Source organism: Opisthorchis viverrini (genome assembly GCF_000715545.1).
Source record: "Opisthorchis viverrini unplaced genomic scaffold opera_v5_125, whole genome shotgun sequence".
NCBI lineage: Eukaryota > Metazoa > Platyhelminthes > Trematoda > Opisthorchiida > Opisthorchiidae > Opisthorchis > Opisthorchis viverrini.
Window position 1 is genome coordinate 76,240 of NW_008751786.1, and position 19,736 is coordinate 95,975.

The 19,736-nt window shown below is 43.8% G+C and overlaps 1 protein-coding gene across 1 annotated transcript in view; it reads left to right on the forward strand.

Annotated features, from left to right (window-relative positions):
• T265_06323 (hypothetical protein) overlaps positions 1–19,736 on the forward strand; it is a gene marked incomplete at both ends in the record, with an annotated part of 34,573 nt that overhangs the window by 3,182 nt on the left and 11,655 nt on the right. Inside the window, 2 exons of the mRNA XM_009171556.1 lie at positions 8,028–8,181; positions 11,655–11,820. Of these exons, the coding sequence (XP_009169820.1) occupies positions 8,028–8,181; positions 11,655–11,820 (320 nt within the window). The remainder of the gene's footprint in view (positions 1–8,027; positions 8,182–11,654; positions 11,821–19,736) is intronic.

The following is a 19,736-nucleotide window of genomic DNA, read 5'->3' on the forward strand; positions in this document are numbered from 1 at the left end:
ACAATGATGATGATGATGATGATGATGATGATGATGATGATGATGATGATGATGATGATGATGATGATGATGATGATGATGATGATGATCACTGGACGCGCTCATTGGAGGTAGCAGTCACTTTAGCACTTTGGACAAAACAGGGTCATCAGGGTAACAGGATTTGTGTATTGGAATTAACGTGGCAATCCTGCATCCATCGGTAGTTCAGGGCTGTTCTAAGACACGATTGGATGGCTAATCCAGTGATACAGCGCAGCACTCCAACATCAACCTGGTTATCCTATCTGGTCTACTGATTTTGTTCTCTTCGATTTTCGTCACTCGAAGAAAAATATTCTGTGTATATATATGTAGCTCCATTGGTTGAGCACTGAAGCTCTGTGGTGGTGTGTATGCATCCAAACGGATGAGATCACCCGTTTGTATCCAAGCTGTCACTGAGTTCGTCCGGATCTGCGATAGCCGCGGTATGTCTCTTCTTTTGATCAGAAGATTTATCGTCTTCTTGGGACAAAGTAAAGCTGGGCAAAACTCCGATCAACAAAAAAGAGTGTCGCATTGTCTGGGCAGCTTTTCCGTTGCAAATGTGTTGTGATACTCGTCGGACAAAAGAGTGCGTAGTCGGACTTCGTCCTTGGATCCGACATTTCTGAGTGTGAATTATTGCTTGACAGTTCAGTTTCGGCTAGCCTTAGCCGATCAGACATAGGAAAAGACGCACTGGGTTTGCAACTATATAAGATAGGGGGTGGTTGGTGAAATTGTAAGCAAGAATTTCCTTGGTTGATTGCTTCAAACAGTACAATTTAAGTCAATCCAAATGCTACTATAAAAGACACCATGAGTCTTCAGAGAGTGCGTGCGAAAGGCTTTGCTTGTTGTAAGAGGTATAATGACTTTCAAGTTACAGCACCATTGACGATTGACGTATGTGAGTTGCGTTTCATCCACAAAAAGAATTCATTGAAGTCAAGTAGTTGTCTGGACTTTTGGTGTCATAAAATTCGCGAGAGAAGAAAGAGTAGACTATGAATTCTCTACCACAACAAGTCGCACTCTGAAGCGGTGTTTCTTCGTACTATTGTTTTTCACGTGCGACCTGAGGTGTAGTGAAATGAATCGCACTCTGTTCTTTAATTCTCCTCGGTTTTGTTGACATTTTGTCAGCACACGACTTTGTCTATTTGGCTACGTTTAGTTCAAATTCCTTGGTTGATGGCTTCAAACAGTACAATTTAAGTCGATCCAAATGCTACCACCACGAGTCTTCAGAGAGCGCGTGCGAAAGGATTTGCTTGTTGTAAAAAAGAGGTATAATGACTTTCAAGTTACAGCACCATTGACGATTGACGTATGTGAGTTGCGTTTCATCCACAAAAAGAATTCATTGAAGTCAAGTAGTTGTCTGGACTTTTGGTGTCATAAAATTCGCGAGAGAAGAAAGAGTAGACTATGAATTCTCTACCACAACAAGTCGCACTCTGAAGCGGTGTTTCTTCGTACTATTGTTTTTCACGTGCGACCTGAGGTGTAGTGAAATGAATCGCACTCTGTTCTTTAATTCTCCTCGGTTTTGTTGACATTTTGTCAGCACACGACTTTGTCTATTTGGCTACGTTTAGTTCAAAGGTTGTGGGACAGGCAGAGTAAACTGATTGATGGCCAGAAAAACAGATGAAATCTGAAACGTTGTTGGATCCAAATTTCGACTAACGTGGAAGCGTCAGAAATAGTGTCGGCAGTCAAGACGGCTTTGTTGAGAGGAACTAGTCAGTGCAGGATCTCAGTTGCTGTTAGGGTTGGCGAAACTAAGCACTCGGCTAGAGGAATGTTCTGAGGTGGTCGGTTAATGAGAATGACACCCTAAAGGTTCACAATGTGTTGCACAAGGGTGAAGGAAGCTTGCACTTTGTAACAGGCAGTCCATCAATCTAGCCAGCCTGGAACCTAGCTGAATCTCTCGTTTACGGGGATTCTATGCTGGGTTCCAGGTGAGTCTTTCGCAAAACCAATTCCGCTAATTTCGTGCAATTTGGTTTCAATTGGAACATAAGGTTGACGGGATTCGGAGACTACGCCTACCTGATGAGCCCCAAGAAGGGCGAAACCGGCCGTGGGCTGTCGAAGAATTTTCAGCAACTTTATGAGTAGTGTATTGCGTATAGACATAGCTCGTAGATGTTCGACATGTCTTCGCTGGTTTGTCGTTGAATCACTTGATTAGCGTACGTGAATGAAAACGTCACGAGGTAGTACCACTGGTCTTGACCCCTGGACATTAGATAGGGGAGAATGGCGATCACCATACTTCCTTTTAAAAATGGGTCAATCAACCTCACACCAAATGTTCGGTTCGCAAGAAAGTGCGAACAGCTAGTGTTCTTCTGTTGAGATGATTACACCTACTCACCAGTAGATGTCAAGGGAGAATATCAACTACCCATGTGCCTTGCAGGATTCCAGGTGTATCGGAAGCTGTTTTGCCTTAGAATGATTAAATCTAGGCCTCCTCAGCATTATTCTGACCGAATAGACTAGAATATTGCACGACATGCTTGAAACACCGTTGCCCCGTGCTCACCTTGGATACTGAACAGCTACTTCAGTGACAGTCAGTCCTTGATCTGATGTGGTATTTGCTGTGTTCCAGTGAGTGTGCGGTTCGCAAGAAAGTGCGAACAGCTAGTGTTCTTCTGTTGAGATGATTACACCTACTCACCAGTAGATGTCAAGGTAGAATATCAACTACCCATGTGCCTTGCAGGATTCCAGGTGTATCGGAAGCTGTTTTGCCTTAGAATGGTTAAATCTAGGCCTCCTCAGCATCATTCTGGCCGAATAGACTGGAATATTGCACGACATGCTCGAAACACCGTTGCCCCGTGCTCACCTTGGATACTGAACAGCTACTTCAGTGACAGTCAGTCCTTGATCTGATGTGGTATTTGCTGTGTTCCAGTGAGTGTGCGTGCTTTGTAAGTTCCACGCAATCTTTCGAATGGAACCCGTTCAGCATATATAGTGGTGAACAGTTTCTCCGTCTTTATGGTATTCTGATTACTCCTGCAGCAAAGTTGAGGAGCTCACGCCTATTCTTTCGACCCAATCGGATCATGGAAATCGCGTTTGAAGTACCATGAGAAAAACAAAGCACTTTACTCTGATAGTGGACGAACTGGAACTTGCCCTCTAATACCACGCCTCAAATGCTTACATTGTGTGTCGGCCAGGAGGTGTTGGGTAGCACGTGACGACTCCTAAGCAAGTACAGCCATTTCTCCCGGTAGATAAGCCTAGTCCCACTGGCAGATGCAATGCACCACTGATGCTGAACATCACAGTGACTCGTCATTGAAATGTGTGATGTTCCACTGCAGTTCTACCGGCCCCGGTTGAAAAATTCACCTTGTATTATAAGGGAAGTAGAGGTGGTCCGGGGAACCTCGTGTCATGTGGTACATTATCCGTTTTGATCTCTAGCCGAGCTAACAGCGTGGTGACGTGTTTCGGTCGATTGGAAGGTACAACATAACGAATCGTGTTAAGGTGAACTCCGCCAGATTTGCAGGTCAATACATTTCTCCCTGTTCACCGGAAGTTTGCCTTTTCAAGGCTGCTCCCTCCAACGCAAGTGCTGCTCAAATGCTGTCCATCATGGGAAGATCAAACGGACTAACCTGATGTGATTGATTGCGCCGCTGGAAAGGGTTCATATAAAGTGAGTACTCCTAATCTAAGACTGATGTCACTACGCCTACGGAAACGGACGTCAGACTTCGGTGAGGATTTTCCTCTGTCCCTTAGTACGGTAGCGTGTATGCGTTTGATATTGTGTCTACGACAGAAAACCTGTGGGAATCCCAGTTACTCGGATGCGAACTCCAGTCAAAAGGTTTCCTTTACGTTTTTATTGATTCCACAAAATTTTCACAGTATATCAAGGTTAGATTGGCCAGGGAATAATGCGCGTATTTACTAAAAATCTCATCAGGTCTTAACGATTGTGCAGCAAATCTGTGCTCAATATCACCTATCAGTCAGTGTTCTTGTTCTGAACTTCACTCGACCTTGGAAACAAATGAGCCATTGGTCGCGCCACATCAGCTGACCACAAGGTCATTCAGAAGTTGAAATCCGATCTACTGAACTATCTGTTTCCGCGTCCACTGTGTGTCAACAACACTGTGACGAGGTCATTCGGTTACGGCAAACAGGAGCATGTGACTGGGTTGTGCGGTAACCACTGTCCCATGACTGTCACAAGGTCATTACATGCCCATCATCAGCCAAGCGAACGATGGTCTGTAAACTGCAGAAACCATCCACGAAAGTTCAAGCAGACTTGCCAACGATCCACTGATGCCAAAATGAGTTGCAGTCGCTCAAAAATAGCACGCAATGTTTGAGCAAAGTAACACTACTCTTCAAAGTTGTGAGTGGTGTTTTTCAAGGAAATGTACCGACTGGAACATGTGGCGATCATTGTACAGCACATTGGGTTGAAGAAAATGATCATAGACGAGAGATTCGACTGGGTCCCAAGTGAGTCCCTTCGGTCAAAACCAAAGTAGTATGCAACTGAATGTATTCCGCTAATTTCGTATAATTTGGGTTCAAGTAGAACTTACGGATGATCTGAATTGCACCGAGGTGTCACAGAGGAGGTGTCGACTAGAAGACCTTGTTTGCCGAAAAAAGTCTTGGACTTCTCAAGAAACCCGTCGAATATGATGATGAAAGTGAACTGAAAGTATCCCGTCAAATTGTGGTTTAAAATCATATAGTTACCGGAATAACATCTGAGTGGATGTGTTTGACGAAGGAAGATACGAGAAACCCATTCAAACACTAAGTTTGCCTCTTTAACTCTTGAAATACACCTAGAAAAAGGCCTTCATTATAGAGCAGTCTGTGACCTTACTCATGATGTATGGTTTAGGCGACGTTTATACGTTTGTATCTGAGATGATCTCATACCTACCTCACAGATGATGTAATGACACCGTACCTGCCAGAAAAGTGATGATTTGTACAGCTACAATGCCACACCTTCGATATAAATGGAGCTTAAGAACAGTTGTTTGCAGTATTCTTGTGTTCAGATCTGCCACACTTTTGCGGCCCAAAGATATCCCACGTGACTTTTAAGCTAGGTGAATTTCGATCGAAATTGTCGGGTTGGAACTACTCTTTTCCGGTGTACTGTTGCATCCGCAGGCCTCACAAAACTTGTTTAAAATGCAAGGACAAAAGGTATTTTGTTACTCAGATGATAACCCGTGCGTGGTCACGCATTGATTTTGGCGCTGAATAGGATTGTGAGACCCAAGCGCCACAAAACTACGAAGCTGCAGTCCCGGTACCAACGTGGTGTTTTTTCTTGCTTGCTAACAAAGAGACAAAGTTTATACATGCATTGTTCAGTTTAGAGTATGTAGTAAAAAGTACAATACCTTTTCCAATCACGTCTAGACAATCACGTACTGCGATATCTCGCAGATTGTCCACACTGAGACGTGAGGCGACAGCGCATCCGGTTGAAGAATATCGTCATAAAAGGGAGATTAAGCTGAGTCGCTAGTTGAAACCAAATTAATGAACAAATGTAACTGGTTGGCGAAATGCGTCCAATATGTGAGACTCGGGGACCACGTCTACTTGATAAGCCCGAAAAAGGGCGAAATCGGTCGTGGGTTGTCGATGAGTTTTCATTAACTTCATGAATAGCGTTTCACGTCTATGTAAAGCTTAGTGAAGTATCGGAATTTGTTGCTTTCGGTAGAAATACTTATCTCCTCTGGACTACGCCAAAGAAACACGTGATCATACCGAAATCTTGGAGACCGAATGAATCGTAAATTTGAAAAACATGGCTTCGAAAAGCGAAGAATCCATAATGTCACGGTCCGTTGCAACTAGCTAATTACTTAAAACGTTATCAGGTCGCGAACAAGACCGAATTCATGACCTTGGAATGAATGAACGAATCATATGGGGATCATGGGTGTACGTGAATCTGGTGAGGCCCACACTAGTCTTGGATCTGCCCAGCCTACATTGGTTCTTCCAAATAGGTTGTCCGTAAATGTTGATGATGGTTCCGTCCAGGTACACTGAAAAACAACATCTACTGGGCTAAGAACAATCCCGGTTATTTGTGTAGGGCGTGATAAGTGTGAATGGTCGGGCACTCTGCAAATGTCACAAACTGTGAACGCCATTTCAGAAGCCGTTCTATTCTACAACAGGAACTGAAACCGGTCGTTACACTGGGATTTTCGAAATGTCATGCTTAGCTTCGCCTTCAAATCTAGGTTTATGTGGGATCAAATCTTCACACCATTGACTCGGAGCAGTAAAATCATATATTTTCATGCCAAGAGGGTAACACCTGTGACAAGTCCAAACTGTATTACTGCATTTTATTTGGGTAGTCACTGTGCTGAGTCGGCTCACAGGTAAACGTGGCCCAGTTGATGGGGGTCACAAGCGAGCATATTGTGCTCCATCTGAGTCAGAAAATGCTACCATGACGAATGTTCCCGTGACCGGTTTCTTCAAACATCCTTGTCTTGGGGCACACAAAATTTACTGAATGCGGAGACTGGCTCGTACGGGTTGAAAAATACTCAGTGTGTATGGAAGCATAACCAAGGCATGAACAGATCGATAACTCGGTTGATTAAACGATTTGATGAACGAAGAACATGGTCTTCGCCAAGAACAGCAACTGAACACCTCAAAGTACGGCCGTCAGATGCAGGACTTACCTGATTTGCGTGATTAGTTCATAATGGATGTCAAACCATTCAATCCACGGGAACGCGTGTTAACTACCGGCCCATCAGAATTTTGACCGCTGATTGGTCAACCTTTGCTTACATGTCAAGGTCAACTGTTCCGTACGGCGTTTGTGGTGTTTCTCGACTGGGTAAAGAATTATTCACCAAGCTTATCATCTAAATCAAATTTATGAAAGTACATCATGAAACTACAAAAAAATACATTAAGTTTTACCCATGTTACTGCCCTAAACGGTCTGAGGGGACCAGAACTGCAGCCATCAATGGAGAGCTCCATTTTCATAATGCCATAATAATGTACCTCCCAACAAGATGCCAGAACAGATGTTCTGTCTTTGCCACATATTCTGCTTTGGGATTCATTGCCAACTTCTTGAAAAACTATTGCACTTGATGTCGTACTATCACCATGTTTGAACTCAGATTGTTGGGCTCACTCTGCATTTTCTGAACCCGGCGGATTCAACACCAGCCGGTTTGATTAAGCGTCATGTCCGTAGCCAGAAACTCCCCTCGCCTATTTGAACTTGCCGTGTATGCGAACATTTCTACAAAAACGGTTTTATTTCCTATCCAAGTTGACACAGAACGTTAAAAGTACACCTCTACACGCGCGTGCTCTTCCAGAAAGTCGTTTCAGTAGGACGCGAAGTTACTGGGCGGAAGTCAATTTAGATTATTTTCATGAACGAAACTACTCAGAAGGTTGCTGAAAACTCTTCGACAGCCCAAAACAGGGTTTCGCCCTTTCAGTTCCGGCTCATCAGGTAGGCGCAGTCCCCAAGTTTCCGTCAACCTTGTGTTCTACTTAAAACCGAATTGCACGAAATTAGCGAATATACACTCATTTGCAAACTAACTTGGTTTTTCGAGAGACTCACCTGGAACCCAGCTGAATCTCTCGATTGTGATATTTCGACAAATTTTCGGCACAAAAGGGGCGCAACCGGTCGTGGGCTGTTGACGGATTTCCAGGAACCTTACGAGTAGTACATTACAAAGATATACATGTATCGCGATATCTCGAATACCGTAGCGACTGAAACATGAGGCGGCCTGGTGCAGCACATTCAATTGCCTGAGAACATCACAAATGAGAGATTCAGCTGGGTTCCGTGTGAGTTTCCCGGAAAACCAAAATGGTTTGCAAATGAGTGTATATTCGCCGAGTTTGTGAGTAGCTTGTTACGACAATTCTACTTACGAGTAGCTTTTTTGCAGATTATAACACCATAACTGACTTTGCAACACTGATGCAGGAAAGAATGGCATTAGATGAAGAATGGCTTTCGACGGTTATTTGTACTAAAGCTGGTGTTGTAATAAGTGTGAATGATTCTCACGTCCTGTATGGAACAGAATCAGACAGACTAAGGTTTGTGTATGTAACTCAGCTTCCCACCATCGATGAGTTGTAAGGTAGTCTGCGTATGAAGTGTCACTCTGACATACATACATACATACATGCATACATCTTTGTTTGTTCTATTTTTGTCCTGAAGTGAACAGCTCACCGAAAGGTGAGTGCTAAGCTTGCTTTTACGGTAACAAGCATGCGCTTTGGAAACGCTGAGAACTGATGAGTCGAACACGGAATTTTCTGTCGAGACAAAGAATGCCGTGTGGAATTTTTCCATTGTGGGTGATCACTTTGAGTACGGGGTCACTTGTCAGTGTTGATAACAATAAACTGACAGGTAGGTCATAGGTCTAAGTGTTAGTCTGAACACCATACATTGGTCATGCACATGGTAACTATTCGTGTCAGTCGTGAATTTTGTGTTAACATATCAGTGTGCGATTTGGAAGAAAAACGAACTAAAGCAAATTTTCATAAAGGAAACTACTAACAAGGTTGCTGAAAACTCTTCGACAGTCCCCTTCTTGGGACTCATCAGGTGGGCGCAGTCCCCGAGTTTCCGTCAACTTTATACTTCGATATCCCGAATACCATGACATTCATAAACGAGAGATTCAGTTGAGTCTCTCGTGAAAACCAAATTGATTTGCAAATGAGCGTATTTCTGGAAAGCCAAAGCAAAGTTACGCCGTGACAATGTCTCACTTGATCTCTACACTGTAAATCACTTTGACTGCTAGCTTTTTTTAACATGTGATCAATAAGTTCTAGTGACGTCAACGAGATGTACACAGTAGTGCATCGGTGTCGATCAATTCCGGAAAGTTCGACTCGGTCGAACGATACTCACACTTGTGTTGTATCGTTCACACATTCGAAGAAGTCACAGTGAAAAGTTTTTCGAAAAAAGCCAGCGCATACTTGAGGCATAAAGGATTCCTCCGGTTCTAATGTCCATCAATTTGTACGTAACGAACACATCTGGCCGTTTTTTTTTCACGCGATCACAGTAAAGCTATTTTAATGGCGTACCGATGAAGAGTACCTGAAACCCTATTTTGCACGCTTTAATTTAATAATTTTGAGACCTTACCTGCGGGAAAATGGCAAGCGACGTATTTAAATCAGCTTATCTGTCCGACACTGGATGGTGAGTTCACACTATCAATCAGCCTGATGAGCATAGAAGTGCACGTGATGATCTGGTATTCTTAGTTCCGAGGTCCACAATCAACCCAATGTACCGATTCTAATGGGCGCAGAACTAAATCTGAGACCAGAGCCCGAAAAAACGTTCACACCACCGGCTTTCGTTGATCGCGTGTTCGACTCGGAACGGGGACGGGTGTCTAGCATTGTGCGAACAGCTTATCCACAAAGCAGGATGTTCAAAAAAGCACAGACGGCTGACTATTTCAGCTCGTTTTTTTTTGAAAAATCATCCGTGTGATACCTATTTATGACCCATGGGCTTCGTGTCCCAGTTCGCAGCATGAAAAAACCGAATCCCATGGGTGGTACAGATTACGGCCAACTGAGAACCAGAGCTATTGAAAAAAAACAGCCGGAGGGATCACCAGTAGGAAGTTGGTTGTTGACCCTAAAATGATTCGGCGCTGTAATCACTCCAGCCAAATGGTGTCCTTTAAAAGCTAATTCAGCTGCAAAAAGACCTGTTCTTTCCCAGATTTCATGAAGCATCAAGTAGCAAGGTGATGACTTGTCACAAAAGTATCGGATTCACGAAACAGGATGAAAAAAACGAATCACACTCCTAACTCTTATGCTTCTCTGTGAATGAAATCAGTCAGATCCAGAAAAGAGTGGTCTACGTGCCGCTAGAACAACATTTTGATCTATATTAAGGGTGACCATCAGTTACTGCTCAATCATCCAGTACTGCTCAGTAACGGAAACATAAACGAAGCGGTTGAAAATCCGATATTCTTGGAAATGTAAAAAAACACTCTTTTTGGAACGAAATCACCATTACCTCGGAATCGGGAGGGTTCTCGTGAAGTAGGAACTCATCATATTGAGTACATTTGTAATGCACTACTCATAAGGTTGCTGAAAATCCGCCGACAGTCCAAGACCGGTTTCGGCCTTGTTGGGGCTCATCAGGTAGGCGCACTCCTTGGGTTTCCCTCAAGCTTATGTTCTACTTGAAACCAAAGTGCACGAAATTAGCGAATATACACTCATCTGCAACATTCATTCAGCAACCTTATGAGTAGTGCACTACAAATACACACATGTATCGCGATATCTTGAATATCGTGGCGACTGAAAAATGAGGCGGCCTGGTGCAGCACATTCAGTTGCCTGAGAACATCTTAAACGAGAGATTCAGCTGGGTTCCAGGTGAGTCTCTCGAAAAACCAAGTTAGTTTGCAAATGAGTGTATATTCGCTAAATTGAGTACATATTTAAAGTCCGTTTCCTAACTCTGAACTCTAATCGCATTTCAACTTCCGTAGGTACGTATACATATCAATAAGTAATTGGGTTCGTGAACGTCAAAACGCTAGCGATGAAGAAAACCTGTCCTGTGGTTTCGGCGAAATAGACTCACTTGCAAACGAATTCGATTTCGCGGCCTGGTGCGGCACATTCAGTTGCTTGAAAACGTCATAAATGAGAGATTCAGCTGGGTCAGTTCCCCGCAAAACCAAATTTATGTGCAAATGAGACTACTTCGCTAATTTCGTACGATTTGAGTTCAAGTAGAATATAAGTTTGACGGAAGCGCGGGGACTGCACCTACCTGATGAGCCTCAAGAAGGGCGAAACCGGTCGTGGGCTGTCGAAGAATTTTCAACAACATTGTAAATGGCGTATGTATTACGCCTGTCCTGTGCTTATACCTGTGGTGGGACGTTAGACCAGCGTAGTAATTTGGGCAGTCTATGAGCAAATGTTACCGTGAAGCGCGACAACTTATCCCACATTGTAGCCCAGTTTTTCCCCACTAAGAACACCCTTTCAGATGCTCATATGTCTAGAAACTCTTCTTTGTCCGGTTGGTAAACTCGTTTCAAGAGCACTACACACAAACAGCTTCTGTTTCCACTTGACCACGGCTAGTTTGTTCTGTGGATGCTGTGTAAACACTTGTAAGAATCTTTGGATGGACGAACAGTTTGGGAGTGATTTTCACATGAAAGCTCCTTTTGTGTAAAAAAAAAACAAAGAGCTGATCTCAGTTGCATCATTTTCCGGAATTCTCATCACCATGGTAGAGATTTCACGACATGGGTTGACCGCTTTTAGGACAGCTAAACGCTTCTTGTTTGCAAGACCGACCCCTGAAGTGGAAAACTTCGGCAGAGGACTGTGCGCGGATTAAACCAGGACTGCTATTCAATGTTACACAATCGGTGGTGCCGAACGGTTTCCAGGTTTTCTTGAAATGTGAAATCTCCGCTGTCACAATGAGCGATTAAAACGAAATGCTATAATGTTATCAGCCTTTTTTTTTTACAAAGATCACCTGAATTAGTCTGTAAAAATTGGTATATTCCTGGAGCAAACTTGGTCGTAAATGGGACTTCAGGGGCTCAGAAAAACATGGAATGGTCTCGTCAGAAGGGAGCAAGTGTGGTTTCTAATGTGAACCCGATGCGTTTGAATGAAACAGCGACAACGAATATAGTAAGTACAAGAAACCGCCAACTACGAAAAAAGCAAAGGGGTTAACTGATAGACATCCATTTCCGTCTAGATCAGGAATTGATTTCTCTGCTTCCTGGATGTATATCTACCTATGTAACGATGAAACTACTGATGAAGGAGGCGTGCGAGTAGTATGTTTTCTTCTTGTAAATTAGCTTTACGTCTCTTGAAAAAGGAGATCTGTTGCGGAATGTGTGGAGTCTCTGTGTAGCATTTGCTTGGATTTGAGCAACAGTCGATGAATATCCAGGAAAGTTGAGGAAGACGCGTTCAAGAGAAGATGAATGTTCAGTTTTTGTAAATAAGATGCAAATGAGAGTTTTGCTTCCCTGTCCAATAGTCTGTAACTGGTCAGTTGGGATTTTCTAATAACTAACTCCGCAGCGAAGGCCTCCTTCCTTTCACCTATACTTACAGAGCGAATCTATAGTGGGCTGTCAGTGCATTTCGACTGGTCGTTACATACTACTTATAGAAAACAGAAGGAACTACTAATCCGAACTTCCAGTTATACATTTGGCTTTTATGATTTATCAGTTTCCGATGGAATGCGGACTTATTCGCTCACCTCAAGCTGCTTCTCCTTCTTGCATATATCCACTTTGTGGTAACCCCAAAGAAAAAATTCAGATGGGGTAGGTTAGGAAATCGTGGTAGCTAAAATGTGGACTGATCACGGGGCCAGCTGAACGAAGCGAACACTAGAACCTGGTGCTGTGTCTTGTTGGAACCATCGATAAAAAAGTATTTCGTCCAATTTTGGAACGAAGTGTTAGGAACAGGCCGTTCCTTGGTGGGGACAGTCCCGTCCAGATGGGCTTAAGACAAAACCTTGAGCAAATTAACAAAAGTGAATGACAAAAAGACCGATTCATCGTTTTTCAGGTTGTGGGCAACCTCCATCAAGATTTCAAGCTAGATTACCAAAGGTTTATTACACTCGTCTAGTCTATCAATAAATGCCATTCAGTCTATGGAAATTCATGAGGTAACGCATTGTGATACCTTTCAAAGTTATCCAACCGGGCCTTGTATGCACTTCAAAAGACTAGTACATTGTCATCGACCATGGAATCAAGGACATCCGGTTGTACTTCAACCGGATGAGAGGCGTATTTTAATCCGTGGTAAATTTCATTGCCTGGTCGTTGGTCCCCCAAGGTTCAAGATTCCAGTCTGTCAAATATGCCAAATGCTTTGAGTGAAGCGCAGAAATCTCGTGACCGGAACTGTTGAAAAACTCACCAAGGCGTGTCCTAGTACATATGCAAGTTACAGAGAAAACGTCAGGAAAGATCCGAGGTCAACGATAACAGAGTGCCAAGCGATTCAGATGCGACAGTCGTCCCAGTTAATCGATTGTAAAGGTACACGTGGAGGTGCTCGTTACCCGATCAATCCACTTCCAAATTCATGTGGTACAGCGCAGCGTAGTTATATAGGCACGGAGCATGCTTCGGGAATGATCTACTACCAAATGGTAGAAAATACCTGCGTATCAAGCCTACTTCATGTGGTACGCTGTCATGTGTGTGTCGCTAAGCTGTAACACTCTCTCGCGGCCATGCCAGTCGAAGGATCACGAGGGCTGGGATACTGCCAGGTTGCCCAAGCCTAGACAGGGGAAGTCGAGATGCATAGGCCGGGTTCGAACCACGGACCTTCCGGTCAGTAAATTCGCGCTCTACAACCACTGAGCCATCTCGCCCCCATAGATAGTTGGTGCTAGGTAACTAGAAGAAAAACACCGATTGTCTTGAATTAGCATACTACTTGTAATATTGTAAAAGTCTCTTCGATAGTCTATCACCACATTTGTCCTTGTTGGATCTCATCAGTTGGGCGCAGTCTGGGGGATTTTAAACAAACGTACGCCCTTGTTGTGTACAGAAGTGTGTGTGCGTGTGCGTGATATTCGAACATCGTCAAGGTCAGCAGTCAACACGCTTACGTCAGGCTGTACCACGTCATCTCGGTTACATGGGGTCTTATCAGCGGCGTAGGGTTGACAGAAACTCTGAAACTGCATCTATATGATGAGCACAGGGTGGGCCGAAGCCGGTCGTGGGCTGTCGAAGAGTTTCCAGCTCTCTAGAGGTAAAACAGCGTAGTTTGTTCTCCATGAAACGAAGGATTCAGCCGATATTCAGATGAATCTCTCGTTACAACCGAATTCCTTTAAAAATGACGGTGTTTCACTGTTCGCGTATATTCTGGTATCAAGCAGAACAAAAAATTGGCGGGAACTCGACGGCTGCACCTACCTGATGAACCCAAAGAAGGACGAGGCTGGTAATGAGGTGTTAAAGTCATCAGCAGCCTCATGGCAAGTGTGTTACATGATGAAAATGGGGTGCGATATCTCGAAAATCGTACCATCTGAGACGTGAGATGTCCTTTGTACAGCACATTCAGTTGAAGAACATCATAAATGAGAGATTCAATTGAGTCCCCGCGAAAACCGAATTGATATGCGAATGAGTGTATTTATCGAATTTGGGTTCACCCAGAACACAGACGGAAACTGGGGGACTGCGCTTACCTGATTAGCCGCAAGAAGGGTGAAACCGGTCATGGGCTGTGGAAATAATTTTCGCGAGTGGTCTCGTTCATGAAACTATACTGCGATATATCGATTAGTGCCCAGTTGAAGGCTTCATTCGACAGGGATTCAGATGAGTTTTCCATCAAAAGCAAATTAATCACGTTTGAGTGAATTTCGCGAAGTTTCCTCACACTTTACTAAGAATGACAAGAACTGCAAAACCAACCAGGTTACGTGGAAGCTCCTGGTGAATGATGAAAAGAGTCTGAGAAGTGGTAATTGCATAAAACCAACTCATGAATTCAGCCTCCTGTCATACGGGGTCTTCTTCTCAGACGGATGTGAAGGTAAGACATCGGAAGTGAAGTTCGCTCTCCTGAGGACTTGTTGCTGTATGTGATCCTTCGAAAGGAGGACTACACTACATTTCACTCGTGGCTACTCTAATTACTCTTCAGTCATCAAATGTCTACTGAAGTTCAATAAATCTGATATTTTTTATGTCACGTGCGCATCTTCCTACTCACAGGGCTGCATTGTTTTGTGGGGAAAATAAAATCCCAGTTCATTTCTATTCAAAATGGAGATCGGGTGCATGTGTACTTGATCAGCTCGAGAGAGCCCGGGGAAAAAGGAAACAAACAAAACGAAAGCAATAAATCTTCTGGTAGTTTTTGTGCCCGGCGGAAACACACTCATTTGTGGGAGCAGTCTATCTGTACCTATTGTAGAATAAAATCTTTGGACCAAGTGAATCGTTGTGCGGCGGGTGATTAATGTTCACCCAATAATTCGGTTGTAGTTTTTGTCAAATTACCCTGTTTTTTTCGATCAGTCTGAGCCTACAAATTTACAAAGTAGTGTGATTAATATGCGCGAAACGGAATCCGACATACGGAGGGGCACAGTATCCAAGCCAGAGGATTTTTTGGTCTCGAGGGAATGCGTTAACTTTCCCTTGTCCAAATCACCCAGATTTGCTTCATTTGAATGGAAATTTTTTTTTCTAACGATAACTTTGAGAGGAATTCGGCAAACTTCACAAAGTGAGCGTTACCTGCGAGGCCTGGTTGAACTTTCTTTCTCAAGGTTGAGGCGGATGAATTGATAACCAACCAGTGTAACGGGCAAACGCGCAATACCAGAACTTCCGGGCAGGAAAAACAAATTCAGAACTGGGTTTCTGTACGGTACTGTTGACGTAAGACTTGAATTCACAAAATATACAAACCTAGACGGTAGGTACCCGTTAACAACAGACGGTCCACTTGGACTACAGGTCGGCCACAAAATGGCCAGAAGACCTCAAGGCCAAGTGAGTGAAATGGTAGGGACAAACAAACGCCAGTTCATACACACGCACTAAACACAAAAGCGGAGCGGGGATTACAAATAGGTGGGCTATTCCGAATGTCAAAGTAACGGATCTTATCCGGTGAGGCATTTGGGTTTTTTTGGTATGGCCTAAATCGCGCTGGGTAGAATCGTGACAGAATTCACATCACATGGTCACGTGATGATTGGCCACACAAGTGATGAATTCTCACTCGTCGTGCGAATCATTACTTTGCCTGTGTATGTTTATCGATCAGTTGCAGATGAAGATATTTATTCATGTGCTAAGAGCAGCAATGATGCGTTAGAGCGTGTGGGTAGAATGACTGTTTCCACTACATCTGGTTATATTATAGTGCACGTAGCTAAAGGCCGGAAAATTCTAATACAGACAAGCTAACCCCTTTTGGCGATTGGCAAGTGGGGACCACACACAATATCAAAAGGCACAATGAAGGCTCACCGTGTTGGTCTCGCAGCGAATATCTTTATCATTGACGGATCAAGTCAGTACAGACGAAACCAGACTTGGGTCACGATCCAGGGCGAAAAATCACCGTTTCACATAAAGTCGGTCATATGTCTGGTGGAAAACGAGGGCACATGCGTTAACGCGTTGGCCAGATTGAAACAAACAGTCTATCCATAAACTGGGGTTGCAGACAAGAAAAACATACGTGCCTCGATCTTGGGTCCCTTATCAAGCAGTTTGTATTGCCACTGATCACATGATCATTTCTGTGCCACGATTGAGTCCAGATCATTCAAAAGTAGTCTAATTATTTGTGGTAGCAACCTGGGAGTACGCAGACTTCTGTTTTTGGTCCCAGTGAAACCGAAGACAAAGAGTTGGTCACTTGGCAACCAAATGTAGCAACCATAAGAAGCGGTCGGGTTTTTTCGGTGCTTTTTCCCGACAAAAGCGGAACAAAATTCATCATTCACCAATCGCGACAGTAGTCTGTTAAGCTTTGATTTCTGCATGCTTTTTAAAATGCATGTACAATCTACATAACGAACAAAAGATATTTCCGGAAGAAAACAGGGCTTTCCTGCTTATTCATCAGCCGTCTGATTTAAGCCCTTTTTGCTGCCCTGAATTGACCAATTGAGAATCGAGTATAAAGTACGAATTAGTACCGGAATCGCCATTCTTCTTCAAAAAGATTTCTCATGTGTAAAACAACTCAGTTCATTTCATCACTTGGTGCCCTATTCAGTTGACTTTATCAGTGCCGCGCTATGTCATGACAAGAGATGAGTGACGGTGAGTATGCCAATACATCCCATGGCAACTGCGATGTCACCTGTAACCAGGCCATAAATTCGCTTGGCCTACACCCTGGTCGAGACAAAACACTGTCTCAAGTGCGAAACTGAAAAACGAGAGTATGACAGTATTATATCTGCCGGTTCCACCAATCTGTGGTATCTGCTGCTGACGCGCTCTAGTGCCCAGTGCCTAAAAATGACTCACAGAAGGGAAGACAACAGCTATATTCCGAAAAAGCGAGTGCGAGAGCAAAAGTTACAACGGCCCCACGCTAGTTGAAGGGGACTTTCTGACACTGATCCAGGCTGTTCGATAGGCGTTAATGAACACTCATCAACATCGATCGTGGCTCTATGAGAAGCCAGAACGCTGACCACATTCGGTCGTGCTTCTGTGGCGTGCATGAACACTCATCAGATTTTGCTGAATTGATTGAATGATTGACTGGCCTGGATGCTTGCCGGCTTTCCTGTTGAGATTTTGGTGGAGGAGTAGGTTCCGGGCGTTCTGAGGTTAATTTCAGGAATCTGACCTTCTTGATAGATGATGAAGACACAAAATCAAATGTGGAAGACTGCTGAACACCGGCTATTGAAACACTACCTTTTACTTTAACATCTTCAAAACACCGTGATCAAGGTCATGGATAGGTTAGAATCATTTCAGAAGGGAAATCTCCACATCATACACATCCCTGACAATACAACTTTGGTCATCAGTTTGATCATAAGGAAGACGAAAACGTCACGGGGACGAGTGGCCAAGCAGCTGTATGCGCGCACTGAACATATTTTTTTCACTTCCAGTGATTGTGCCGCTAGGGTCTTGACCTTAAGACCATGCGGAAGCCTCGCATTTTCAGATCGATTCAATCACTCGACATCTTTTGCACCTTTTCGTTTGTTCAATCGAAAGTATGGCAGTTCAGTAAGTGCGATGTGAATGCTTCAGAAAAAACTTCGTTGGCGAACAGCAGTGCAGTACCAGGATATAAAGTCTAGATTTTACGCTTATGGCTGCTCAGAAAAATTACCTTGATTCAACATGACCTCAGCGTTACTATCGATTGAGTCAGCGGAAAACCAGCGTGATTGGGTTGGCGATTTCGAGATGTGGGGTGCCTCATTTCGGGGGTACAGCCTACGTGGTAAAAAGAACCAACAATCAACCTTCTGAAGGACGTCCAACTTCAACTTTAGGAAAGAATTTACGAGGAAAAACAAATGGTGTATAGTTTTTCCATACGGGTATGAACGTGCACGAAGGTTTGTATTTGCTTGATGCATACTACTTTAATGCACCTTAAGCAAACGGCACAAGAAAAGCTTAACCTATTTGAAAATAGAGAGGGAATCTGCCGTAGAGATTTCGTCACAGAAACGATAGAAGCAACGAATATTACTAGCCATTGGACTGTCTTCATAAATATTTCCTTGATACTATCATGTTTCTTCTTCGGAGATAAAAGAACCACGATAGGAAGTAGAGCGTGAGGACCTACTTTTGAGCGTCCGTTTGTTAGGGACCGATGAAACTGGTCTTGCACCGGATCATTCATTCTGACGATGCGGTCGCGTACAAGACATGATACATGCCCAACTCATTAGATCTGTGGCTTTAAACAAAAACATACAGTTCGGAAACTATTTGGGCAAAATATACCCAAAGTGATACAACTGGACATATCCAATCACTGGATGTAAACTCGGCTAAACAAATGTTTAGTATCCCAGGTCAGCCAAAGGCAGACACGAGGACCGTTTGACTGACACCGCTACGGAAAATCTCCACCATTGCCACGATTGAGCTCAGCTCAGCTCAGCTCAGCTCAGCTCAGCTCAGCTCAGCTCAGCTCAGCTCAGCTCAGCTCAGCTCAGCTCAGCTCAGCTCAGCTCAGCTCAGCTCAGCTCAGCTCAGCTCAGCTCAGCTCAGCTCAGCTCAGCTCAGCTCAGCTCAGCTCAGCTCAGCTCAGCTCAGCTCAGCTCAGCTCAGCTCAGCTCAGCTCAGCTGAACTTGTCTTGCTGTCGTCACTCATAGTTCATTTGTTTAGCTTGCTACAAATAAATGAGCGCAGTCTTAATAAAATTCACTCACTGTGTGATTAATTTCGTCCTCTTCGCAAAGATATTGTCCTCACAGGTGCTGGAAATATCTTTAAGTAGTTCTTCAACAGGTCCATTATTATGAATATTGCATCCGTCAGCAAACGTGAATGCGAACGACAATAACTCGACCGGAAGGTTGGGTTCCTCTGCCGTTCTTCTGCTAGAATAGTCATCCCATCAGATTCTGACAAGATATTTCATTTAAATGCTTAGGACTTAGTGAGAGTGGGATGATCCAAGATAAGTCTCTTACATGAGTGAAGTTCAGTGAGAGGGAAGCCGTTTTTGTTAGATAACGTCAAAGCACCCAATTACATCAGTCCTCCTATTTAGGTTGATCAGAAACAAAACTCATTTATTCATCCCCAGAATAATTTTTCCTTCTGCAAATTCCTCATTTTGAGCAAGTCAAATAAGAGTGTAGTGCAACGTTCGGAGCAGTTCGACTTCCACAGCATCTTCGTTGACGATAATCAGCAAGTCTCATTTTGAGAGATGGTGTTAGATGGCGAGAACAGTTGACCACCCTTATGTCATGATAGCGATGCCTCTTTTTGGGCCCACAACGGAGGTTTCCAAGCCATTGGGTCGACGATTGTCAACCTGTTTATGAAAGCCGTACCTTGGAACAACCCAG